We start from the raw sequence: 13200 nt of genomic DNA on the forward strand, positions 1-13200 counted from the left end.
CTGATCCGAAATCGTAAAATGTAAGACCAAGCGATCCTGTGGACCATCGAGTGGAAGAGCTGTATCAGGTTTCAGAGCAATCAGTTGGTAAATAAGTGACGAGTAGGGATCTGAAGTTTGGGGGGTAATCCCCCTGGAGTCCCCATTATCTAAAATAAATAAATTAATAATCGAAGCCCGAGCAATAGTGTGGGCTACTGTGTTGTACTCATTTGTCAAGTTTCAGAAAAATCAGCCGGATGATAAGGGAGGAGTAGCAGAAATAGCAAAAAGTTAACGGACGGACGGACGGATGGACATCCAGATATCACGACCCATTTTATAAGTTCATCTCTTCGAGAATCGAGATAAGATGACCTAAAGAAGTTTTTTTTTTTAAACCTGATCCTGGTGTCTGACTGGAAGTGAAGCTCCCTTCGGTAACTCGCTTGATGTCATAAGCCTGGAAGTCGTACCTGGAGGAATTGTAACGTTTGGAAAGGTAGCGGAATTCCCCCCAACTCCCCACACCTACCGCCTGATCTCTTCCGATTACCACTCCTAAGTAATTCCGGGAAAGTATATTTCACGCCAGACAAAGAGCATTCTAGGGTCAGATGCGAGACCGAGGAGGTGTACTCCTGTCGTTCTGATCAAAATCCCTTAACCTCTGACCAGTGGCGTATCGAGGAAAAATGACGCTCGGGGCGACCGCCCCTTTCGCCCCCCCCCCCCCTTGCTACGCCAGTGCCTCTGACCGTTCCGGGAGAACCACCGGGTGCCAAACATCGGACAGGTCTATTCTCCCGTCGGGTCATCCAGCCGGTCCTCACCTCCTGCACGAGGCGGCTGATTTTCAGCTGTTTCTCTTTCTCCAGTTTCTCCTCAAGTTCATGAGCCAATCGCTGCTTGAACTCCCTCTCCATCCGTCCGGGCCCCACCTGGTGTCCTCCTGAAGCGGCGGTCTCTCCGCCGACCGTGCCTCTGCTCTTGCCCTTCTAATGATAATGTTATAGCAAGAACAACAACAATAGTCTAGAGTGGGTAGAGGAGCAACAGCCGAAACTCGAATCCTATCCAGGTCTTATATTTTATTTAATAACCAAAACTCATCACCAGACGATATCATTGGAACAAGAAAGATTGAAACTAGTGAAACGAGTCGTGGTCCTGGAGAAGATCCATGGTATCCATGATCAAGGAAACCTTGGTGGTGCAATATTGAAACCATTATTACACCAGATCTCATTTGGAGGTTAACCATATGTGGTGCTGTTGTTGACCACGAGTCCAGGAGTGGTGAGGGTTACCATGGATACCATGGATCTTCCCCAGGACCACGACTCGTTTCTCAAACCCCAGAATTTACAATGCTGTCATGGTACCGACCAAAATACCTGCTCCCGGTGTTACTGTGAGCTGTTACGTCATCAAAATAACTTTTGTGTAAAATGTTTGTTAAAAACAAATTATCACTTGATTCTGTATTAAGGTATATAAATAAATAGGGTGGCATTTTTTCCAAACTTGTAAAAGGTAACAAATCCAAGATGGCCACCACTGTTAAAAAGTGGCACAATTTTATAATTATTTCCATAAAAAATTAAATAATTTATTACAGGTTTAGAAAGGTGTCTGGAGCCCATGACATTGACAATACCCATTTTCTATGCCGCCCCCGAAGGTGGCATTATGTTTTCGGGTTGTCTGTCTGTCCGTATGTACGTACATATGTCCATCCATACGGGCTAAACTTTGTTTTTATCAGCAACCACATGTCCGATTGAGACGAAACTTTCAGATTACAAGCGGCACCCATGTGTAATGTTTCTATACTAATTGTGACATCATAGGTCACATGGTTTGGCAGCCATATTGGATTGAAGCGAAAACCTCAAAAAAACATCTTCTCCCAAAGTACCAAAGTGATCGACTCGGAAGTTTTTGTGTGTCATTGACTAGGCATGGTGATTAAAAGATGATCACGAAAACATCATTAGTCACATGGTTTGGCAGCCATATTGGATTGAAGGAAAATATTAAATAATTATATCTTGGAAACCGCTCACCCTATCAATGCGAAACCTTACAAATGTCATCCAACACCATTGCTGCATATAGTTTTAAAATGATGACGTCGTAGGGCACGTGGTTTGGCATCCATCTTGGATAGAAAAACAAACCTTATCCGATCACCACAAAACTTCACAAACGTGATCACATACACACACAGATTCAGAGTGTACGTTTTTGATGTCATATGTCACGTGGTTTGGCAGCCATATTAGCTTGAAAGCCGATATTAAAAAAAAAACCTTCGCCGAAACCGCTTCACCGATCGATGTGAAACATGTCGGGTCTGGTAAAAATGTGATACTTGGGAACAGCTGAAGGGATTTAAATCAAACTTCTTCATTTTTAGGACAGTTAACGAGGGCATCTACCTGTTGCCATGGGCAGGGACTAGGTGGAGGCATATTGGCGATGCAGTTGCATTGCTCTAGTTATTAAAATATTTATTTTTCAGAGTGGTAGTGGAGGGACGCTGTAGTTTGGCAGATGAGGATCAGGATGATATTTACAACCTGCTTACCAAATAACTTATCAATGAGAAAGTGACCAAAGATAACATTTATCACGACGAAATTGGACAACAAGTGTTTGAGGGATTTGTCACAGAACATTTAACAGAGGGAAACCTTTCTTTGTGGGACAAAATGAAGCAAAGGAAGCTCGGAACCTTCAAGTGTACAAATGTAACAATAGAAGTAAAAGCGAGAGACGAGCTTTTTAAAATCAAAGAAGAACAAGGACTATTGTTTGATCTTGATCTGAAGGAATGCATCGGAAATTGTTTAATTTGACATCGTTCAACAATCTCTATTTGCATCGGACGGATCACTCTTGTTAACTTACGACAAGGCTACGATCCTTCATCATCTTGAGCTGCTGGTTATAGCAATGAACAACAGAGGGTACAAGATGAAACTGGTGAACGAGCCATGGCTGATGTATCTGACAACCAAACAATGGACGTACTGTCACAGATCACTCAAAGAACGAATGCGGGAAAAAAGAGGTCAAAAAAGGAAATCAACATACTGCAAAAACACGTTAAGGTACTCAATTTGCAGACCTCAGAAGGATGACAGGCTGAATCAACTGGTGTGAATTCAGCGATCGACCGGGTTTCGAGCCCAGGATCCTAGGATCCCAAGCCGGCACCCTAACCGCAAAGCCAACACCAGGATTGGAGGAATACTCTCAGCCGCACAATTTGAGTATAAGAACAAACAAGCTCGTTTACATTGGTGGAGACTTTGGACCTGTCTGCATGCCTCTCAAATATCAAGACCAAAGCAGAGCTTATAGGGGATTTAGCTGCCAAGAGTCTAGATCACAGAATGGTCCTGAGTCCCTAGCAACAGATTGATGAAATTAATTGTGACATCTGGAACAGAACAGGAAAGGGATTAATGTTCCGACATCCCACTCACCCACAGTCATGACGACGCAGATACTTAATCTTGCAAGTTGCTGCACATCCTAACAATTGAAAGGTAGGCAGATGTTGTGATTGATCCTCCAGAAACTGAGAATTTTGAAAAGAGCCCTTGAAACGAAGCGATGAGACCTAAGTTTCACAATCTGGTTCATGAATAATGATTTACCGAAAAAGGAGACGGAGATTTAAAATTCTGTGAGAACTTCCTCCCATTTCCTAAAAAAAAAAAAACCCCATAAATGGAGATAACAACCAGCAAGAGAAACACTGAGTGCAAGCTATTTATGACAAGTTGAGACAAAAACACGCATCAGTGATGTTACGCTTCCATCATTTTACAGGATCTGATACATCCGGTATATTTGCCGGAAGAACGAGGGACTGGTGTTTCAAGGTGTTCATGTCATACGATGATGAGATCATGGAAGCACTGGCATCACTCGGGAACACCGATCCATCTCCACAAATATGCTCCCAGTTGGAACGACTTGTCTGCATGCTTTACAGGTCCAAAGTCTCCACCAATGTGAACGAGCTGGTTTGTTCTTATACTCAAATTGTGCGGCTGAGAGTATTCCTCCTATCTTGGTGCTGGCTTAGCGGTTCGCGTGCCAGCTTGGGATCCTGGGTTCGAATCCCAGTTGATCGCTGAATTAACATTAGGGGGATTGACTCAGTCTGTCATTCCTTCCGAGGTCGGCAAATTGAGTACCAGCTCACTGGTAATTCCCTGCGTGTCACAAGGGGCGACTAACGGGGTTGTCGGCAGGAAGGGCATCTGGCCATAAAACATTGCTTCAAAAAGGGGATCACGGTGCCCAAAAAAGGCCAACCCCTGCTCTGTGGGGGAAAATGGCCTCTAAAGATGTTTTTTGTTTTTTTTAGAGTCTTCCTCCAACTACCGATTCGTTAACTTTCCATATTTCTTTGGGTACATTACATTACAATGATTTGGAGAACGTCTGGTGAAAGTCATCCATGTGGCCCGTCTCCAGCTGATTGTGGCAGCTACACGTCATTTTTGCTCCAGTTCCATGTTTGAATCCACCAGGCCTTGAAGCAGTGGTGAAATTGATATAACATGTGGATACAAGGCAATATGTTAGGTGTTGGAATAACAATACTCCACACACACGTGTATGTGGCTGCGTGGGTTATAGCGACAGCAACAAAGTTAACACAGGCGAACAATAATGGAGATACAGTGAAAGACGAGAAGTATTTGCTTTTTCCTCTCGAAATGCACAAGTATGCATCTATTTGCGTTGGCATACCACCTATCTATATTTTTCATGGTGGCCATTTTGAATTTTTGAAATTCAAAATGGCTGTCATATTTTCAACATGGCCATTCTTACCCGTAATATTGTTTGGTTATGTATCTGTTGTTATAAATACGGTATCAACATAATAAGTGAATTCACAACAGCAACTACAACTTGTGTTTCATGGCAACTAGTCCTACAACGAGTGGCCATTTTCAATGCTGGTGGCCATCTTGGATTTGGTACCTTTACCCTGTTTGTAAAATGTGCCACCCTATTTTTCTTAAACCTTTACAGCCAAAAAAACAAAATCAGGTGAAAGTTTACTTTTAACAAACTTTTTGTACGAAATTACGTAACGGCTTAGAGTAGTAGGTCCGCGGCATCTTTAGTGCACCCAAGATGGGGCTTCTGGTTAAACGCGTATCCGTTGAAAGATTAAATATTGAAAAAAAATAAAAAATCAAATACAACATAAAAACCAAATACATCACAAAATAAACAAAAAAAACAACAAAAAAAACAAGAGAGTCAGAAAGGGATGGCACGGCACGTAACTTAGTGTACCTGTGTTTACAGGTATGGAAAAGAAAGGTTGGTGTTTGATATTTCACACAGCAAAGCATGCAAGGTCACGATGGGGTCCCTCGAGTTCAGGGGGTCGTAACCATGGAAAGGGATATTATGACTCAGTACCATAAGGGATGTAATTATTCTCAGTGACGTAAACGAGGCAAAACAGTCGTTCATATTTGACTCGTCCGGTGATTGATGACAAAGCATTGTGGGAGGGTTATCGTAATGGTAATGTACTAATTGAGGTAAAATAGTATTTTGGTGTTGATTGGTGGGGTGGGTCAGGTGGGTCGGGTGGGTTAGGTGGGTCAGGTGGGTCAGGTGGGTCGGGTGGGTCAGGTGGGTCAGGTGGGTCAGGTGGGTCAGGTGGTTCGGGTGGGTCAGGTGGGTCGGGTGGGTCAGGTGGGTCGGGTGGGTCGGGTGGGTCCCTCTCCAAACATCTGCAGTACATACATGGCCATGACTTGTATACTGTTAATGACCCGACGGTTCTGACCAACTCCACTTAGTTTGACGATCGAAGTGAAGAGATCCTTTAGCCACCGTTGGAACGTTTAGTAAACCTGCACGTGGGTTCTTCGTATGATTAGTAAACCTCAACATCCGTTTTTTATTTGATGAGAAAACCTCCAAGTGCGTTCTTTATTTGATTAGTAAACCTCCACGTGGGTTATTTATTTGATTAGTAAACCACCAAGTGCGTTCTTTATTTGATTAGTAAACCTGCACGTGGGTTCTTCATATGATTAGTAAACCTCAACGTCGGTTTTTTATTTGATGAGTAAACCTCCAAGTGCGTTATTTATTTGATTAGTAAACCTCCACATGGGTTGTTTATTTGATAAGTTAACCTCCGTGTGGGTTCTTCGTATAAATTAGTAAACCTCCACGTGCGTTGTTTATTTGATTAGTAAACCTCCACGTGGGTTCTTTATTTGATAAGTCAGCCTCCACATGGGTTCTTCATGTAAATTAGTAAACCTCCAAGTGGGTTCTTTATTTGATTAGTAAACCTCCACGTGTGTTCTTTATTTGATTAGTCAACCTTCAAGTTGGTTCTTTATTTGATTAGTAAACCTCCACGTGTGTTCTTTATTTGATTAGTAAACCTCCATGTGGGTTCTTTGTTTGAATCGTAAACTTCCACATGGGTTCTTTATTTGATTAGTAAACCTCCAAGTGGGTTCTTTATTTGAAAAGTAAACCTCCACATGGGTTCTTTATTTGATTAGTAATCCTCCAAGTGGGTTCTTTATTTGATTAGTAAAGCTCCACTTGGGTTCTTTATTTGATGAGTAAACCTCCATGTGGGTTCTTTATTTCATTAGTAAACCAACACGTGTTCTTTATTTGATTAGTAAACCTCCACGTGGGTTCTTTATTTGATTTGTAAATGTCCACATGGGTTCTTTATTTGATTAGTAAACCTACACGTGGGTTCTTTATTTGATTAGTAAACCTCCACGTGGGTTCTTTATTTGATTAGTAAACCTCCACATGGGTTCTTTATTTGATTAGTAACCCTCCACGTGGGTTCTTTATTTGATTAGTAAACCTCAACGTGGGTTCTTTATTTGATTAGTAAACCTCCACGTGGGTTCTTTATTTGATTAGTAAACCTCCACATGGGTTCTTTATTTGATTAGTAAACCTCCACGTGGGTTCTTTATTTGATTAGTAAACCTCCACATGGGTTCTTTATTTGATTAGTAAACCTCCACATGGGTTCTTTATTTGATTAGTAAACCTCCACATGGGTTCTTTATTTGATTAGTAAACCTCCACGTGGGTTCTTTATTTGATTAGTAAACCTCCACGTGGGTTCTTTATTTGATTGGTAAACCTCCACATGGGTTCTTTATTTGATTAGTAAACCTCAACCTGGGTTCTTCGTGTATTTCAATGGCAGAAGGCATCACTTGCGCACCAGCTCTCGGGAACGCCTCCATTTACGGTGACCTTCAGGTGCAGTTTCTAACTATAACACTTCAGTGTATACAATACGAACATATTTACATATTTAACATTAATCATCCTTTAGACAAAGCTTTATTTTAATGTTCATCCGAAATTTGGTTGATAAGTGATATTTAACCAAGTTTAGTATACGCGGTGTTGATAAGATGGCTGCAGTGAACTGTTTTTAGGAGTAAAGTTCTGGAGTGACAATGATAACCTTTTATAAGAGTAAAAGAAAGGGGAACAGCAAACACTCAAACACTCAACCTTCTCCGATCCCTCCGCTCACATTTACCTTCTTAAACGTTGGGAATTTCCCATCATAGCGATAGAACCAGGAAAAGACTTGAACAACAACAAGGGGGAAGCATGGGAGGGAAAGGCAACAAATAGTCTGGTATGTTATGACGTCATGTTATGACGTCATACAGTCATTAGTACACACTGATGATTGGGTAATCTCGTTACTTCATTAACAGGCCTCAAGTGACCTATCTGAGTATTCTCTTCCTGAACCCAGAACCTTCTGGTAATGGATCCCACACACAGTGCACACGTCATGATGGTTAGCATGGTTAACAAATGACACTCGGGGATGTGGAATGTGAGGCAAGGCCGGTATACCCGACTAGATGTGCAAACGTATCCATGGATCTTTGATACAAACACCATTGTCGATGAGCCAAGAAGCTTGCGGAGAATGGCATCCTCAATAGGTGCAGTGCACTCGGCTCAGATTGTATCGGGAGGGCGTCTGTTTTTTACAGGTAAACAAGCAAACGGCCTTGACTGGCTAGGTTCGTGGAAAGGTACGGACTGACTCGCCCGTCACGATCACGCATCAATACCTGTATTACAAGGAGCAGACACCCACAGTTGGATCGGTCAGTTTCCCGTTTGGATGTATCCTCTTCTCCAGTATCGATCCGCTATCTGCTTTCATTCAGTTTGTCCTCATGAGGGTCTCAAGGCCAAAAACGGTCACAATTCCCACAATATCCTTCATTTAATGTTCATTTCCACTCATTCATCCTGCTCTTGTCGAGCCTGTAAGATAGCTTCCCACTTTGTGTGATCCCAGATTTTTCCTCCAGATTATGAATACACTCCGGCCTATGCATGGACACCATTGAGCAATACCTCTTGTCTCAATCTTTGTCTATTTGTGACCTTTTGAACTCTTTGTGTTGCAGACGATCACCTTCCTTATACATCAGCTTTTTGATTGACAGTCAATGTCCAGCCTTTTAATAAGATAAAAATGTGAATAAATAAACTTTCCTAACCTTGATAGAGACTTGTGGAGACTTGTCGATTAGCTAAACAATCTTATATATATATATATATATATATATATATATATATATATATATATATATATATATATATATATATATATATATATATATATATATATACATATACATATATATATATATATATATATATATATATATATATATATATATATATATATATACAGTCGTGGCATAAAAAATATTGGCACCCTTGCACTTTTTTCAAAGAACTCACAATTTTCTCTAAAAAATAAGTTGAAATTGACAAAAGTATTTGGTCTCCACAATTCTTTATTTCACTGTTAATATTACAAAACCTTTGTTTTTAATTCAGAACTTAATATATCCTTTTAAATCAGAAAATAAAAAGAAATGGCTTTGACAAAATTATTGACACCCTCGACTTAATATTTGGGAGCACATACATTGGACAAAAAAACTGCAGTCAAACACTTCCTATAGCCATGAATGAGCTTCCCACACCTCTCTACTGGCAGTTTGGTCCACTCTTCTTTGGACAAACTGCTCCAGTTCTCCCAGATTTGAAGGGTGCCTTCTCCCAACTGCTGTTTTTAGATCTCCCCACAGGTGTTCAATGGGATTTAGATCTGGACTAATTTCTGGCCACTTCAGAACAGTCCAGCATTTGGTCTTGAACCATTCCAGGTCTTGAACCAGTCTAGCATTTGGCTTTTTGAAGTGTGTTTGGGGTCATTGTCCTACTGCAAGACCCATGACCTTCGACGGAGACCCAGCTTTCTGACATTGGGTTGAACATTGTGCTCCAAAATGCCTTGGTAATCTCCTGATTTAATGATGCCATGCACACATTCAAGGTACCTAGAGCCAGAGGCAGCACAGCAACCCCAAAACATCACTGAACCTCCTCCATGTTTGACTGTGGGAAGGTGTTCTTTTCTTCAAAGGCTTCATTTTGTTTTCTGAAAACATAGAGATGATGTGCTTTACCAAAAAGCTCTAATTTGGTCTAATCTGTCCACAGGACTTTCTCCCGGAAGGATTTTGGCTTGTTCAGGTGTGTTTTGGAAAACCCAGTCAGGCTTTCTTATGTCTTTCCTATCTTAGCAGTGGGATCCTCCTGGGTCTCCTACCATAGAACCCCCTTTCATTGAGTTGGTGACGGATGGTGCGAGTTGAAACTGTCGTACCTTGTATCTGAAGGTCAGCTTGAATCTGTTTGGCAGTTGATCGAGGTGCTTTCTCCACCACTTGAACAATCTTTCGCTACAATCTTCAATCAAATCTTCTTTTGCGGCCACGTCCAGTGAGGTTCGCTACAGTGCCACGGGCCTTAAACTTCCTGATAACATTTCGTACGGTGGACACAGTAACATCAAGGTCTCTGGAGATGGACTTGTAGCCTTGAGATTGTCCATGCTTGGCTACAATCTTATGTCTGACCTCCTCAGACAATTATCTGGTTTTCTTTCTTTTCTCCACGCTCATTGCGGTACACACAGTGACACAAAACAGCAGAATGACTCCTTTTCTCTATTCAATCCGGTTGAATGAGTGATTTTTATATTGCAGGCACCTGCAACTCACCACAGGTGAATTCAATTCCAAAGTGAAGGAGAATCACCTGCTTGAAATCTAATTATTTCTAACAACTTCTAAAAGGTGCCAATAATATTGTCCGGGCCATTTTAGGATTTCTGTGTGGAATAAGCGAAGATTTAGTAATTTTTTCAGCTTTTTTGTTTTGTTTCACTGCAAACCAGAGAAATACAAATGTGGTTACAAAGATATTTCTTATTTCAACACTTTTCTGGAAGAAATGGTGCATTATTTGAAAAAAGTGCAAGGGCGCCAATATTTTTGGCCACAACTGTATACATTATAATATACTGTATATTATAATAGACTAATGCCATCTGTCTATCTGTCTGTCTGTCCCACCCTGAAACAGAGAAATGCTCCTTGGAGGGAAAATAAATATCAGCAAAAGTTGCTCCAAGATAATCCAAACCTACAGAAAAATTATAATTCTTTCAATCGGACAAAAAATCGAACCTGGACGGTGTATAAAGCAATAGACCGCTGTTTTAAACACTCCAGAATTTTTTTTACTTGCCTTTAAGAAATATGATGATTTTAGAATTTCACAATACTCTCTATAGTATATCTAACAGGGTAATGGTGTTAAACACGGAAATGCTCCTCGGAGACAATAAATTATGTTAAAGTTGCTTCAAATGAATCCAAACCGACTAGATAATTATAACAGCCTCAATTTAGCTCGTTCAACTAGTGTAAGAGTAAAAGCCTTTATTTTATTTTTATATCCACGGGCTTCCAGCTAGTATTATTATTATTATTATTATTATTATTATTATTATTATTATCATTATTATTATTATTATTATTATTATAATTATTATTATTATTATTATTATTATTATTATCATTATTATTATTATTATTATAATAATTATTATTATTATTATTATTATCATTATTATTATTATTATTATTATTATAATTATTATTATTATCATTATTATTATTATTATTATTATTATCATTAGCCACAGTCATAATATGGATTTTTTTCCTCCAGTATTAAAGATTTCACAATCTATCCTGTATGCACAACGTGTAGGAAAAAAGTCGAAGCAAACCTGTTGAACACTGTCACGCTCTCCGGTTTTGCTGACACGTCGTCCGTCAATACCTGTTGGAAGCACAGGTGTCACGCACCGAGCTGCGTTTCGACCCGATCAGGGTGATTCCCATTCAGATGCTCGACTTTCATTCAAACTTTCAACAATATCAAATCGAAGCCACATCCTGATCTTCATCGATTCGTCGGAAACAGCATTGCCAGCCTGGCTGTCTGGCTTTGCACTCTTGCCTGCCCGAGGTTAAGTCGCGGTGTCCATATTCACAAAGTGTTCAATATCCTCCACTGCCCTTACCTCCTCTTTACAGAGTCCAATATGTGTATCAAAATTATTTACCTCTAACCCACCTTTTGATTTGGATGTAGCAGAGTAAGTGTGAAACGGATCGTTCGGAGGGCCGTCCACCTGTTGGTTTGGCCATTCCACCTCCAATTCCTTTTGTAGCTCCTCTTCTTCTTCTTTTATTCTGCATAGAAAAAGAAAGGCTGTACTGTGGCTATTTATTACGTCAGTATGACTAGTACACCCGCTCACTACGAAGTGGCAGGCGGTGTCATGTTATTATCCTTAATGTTATTGCCAATTATTATTACTATTACTTATGTTGGATCAGGTCATTGAAAAGATCAGACAGTGAGTGCCTAAACATTCGAAATTCCCTGCAATAAAATTTACTTCTATGAGGGTGTCGGGGGCAGGTGGGGGGGGGGGGGGTGGAGGGGTAGGGGAGCATAGCACAAGTCCCAAAACCCCTTGGAGAGGAGGATATTGTTGTGTAATAACATTAATATGATACTGTGGCGGACACGAAAGCACTGACGTGGTGACATCACCCCGCACACCAAGTGGGGATGGGCCACGCCAGGGAGAGAGGCGTGGCCTCACGATATACACGGGGCGCGCAGCCCTGAGCAGCTTAGTGTTACAGTGAGCTCCTGAAATAAAGACGCTTATAAGTTACCGCTTGTCCGCTTCCTCCTTGCTCGCAAGCAGCGCGCGTAACGCCGCGCTTTACTGGTGACCCTCGACGTTGGATCTGCCGGAGCGATCCTTCCACACACGACGCCATTGCCATGACCAACTTCATCAAACTTCCCGAATTTTGGGAGGCCCAGGCCGAAGTCTGGTTCGTCCAAGCCGAAGCCCAATTTCAGCTTCGGCGCCTCACCGGCGACGACACGCGCTACTGCCACGTCGTCGCCTCCCTCGGGCCCGGCACGGCCGCTCGAGTTGTGTCCGTCCTTCGCCACCCACCGGACGGCCACAAGTACGAGGCACTCAAGCGGCTACTCCTAGCCTCGTTCGGCCTCACGGACGACGCACGGGCCGACCGCCTCCTGGATCTCCCCGAGCTCGGCGACATGCGCCCGTCGGTCCGAATGGACCATATGCTGTCACTGCTGGGCGACGAAGCCCCCGGTTCTCTATTCCAGGCGCTTTTCCGTCGCCAACGTCCAGCGCAGGTTCGCCTCGCGTTGGCCGGGACCGCGCTAACGGAACCCCGAGCATTGGCAGCCGAGGCGGACAGGTACTTTGCGGCCGTCACGGACCTCGAGGCTGATGCTGCTGATGATGCTGATCCACAGCATCAGCTTACACAGCATACGCAGCATGCTGATACGCACCTCGTGACCGCCGCCACGCCCCGCCCACCGCCGCGGCGAAAACCGCCACCGCGGGGAAACCCGCCAACTCCACCGGCCTGGCGGAGCCAGCCGCGCTCCTCCAGCTCCACCACCTGGTGCTGGTTCCACGCCAAGTTCGGCCACGAGGCTCGGCAGTGTCATCCGCCATGCTCCTTCAACAGGTCGGGAAACGCCCGGGCCGGCGCTCAATAGTGGCGATGAGCGCCGGCCGTTTGAGCAGCCTGCTGTTCATAACGGACACCTTATCCGGGCGCCGTTACCTGTGCGACACGGGAGCGCAGGTGAGTGTCGTTCCCGCCGGTACGTCAGACAAGCACGCCGCGGGCG

The 13200-nt window shown here is 42.7% G+C and overlaps 2 protein-coding genes across 2 annotated transcripts in view; both read right to left on the minus strand.

Moving 5' to 3' along the window:
* The window catches only part of LOC144892202 (uncharacterized), a 997431-nt gene that overhangs the window by 169547 nt on the left and 814684 nt on the right, over window positions 1–13200 (minus strand). The window lies entirely within an intron of this gene.
* Window positions 1–13200, minus strand: part of USH1C (USH1 protein network component harmonin) — a 315470-nt gene that overhangs the window by 120524 nt on the left and 181746 nt on the right. Inside the window, exons 15-16 of the mRNA XM_078777569.1 lie at window positions 11575–11693; window positions 11225–11277 (exon numbers count right to left, since the gene is read on the minus strand). Coding sequence (XP_078633695.1) covers window positions 11225–11277; window positions 11575–11693 — 172 coding nt within the window. The remainder of the gene's footprint in view (window positions 1–11224; window positions 11278–11574; window positions 11694–13200) is intronic.

The sequence above is a fragment of the Myxine glutinosa genome, chromosome 5 (genome assembly GCF_964187855.1).
Source record: "Myxine glutinosa chromosome 5, kmMyxGlut1.1, whole genome shotgun sequence".
Taxonomy (NCBI): Eukaryota; Metazoa; Chordata; class Myxini; order Myxiniformes; family Myxinidae; genus Myxine; species Myxine glutinosa.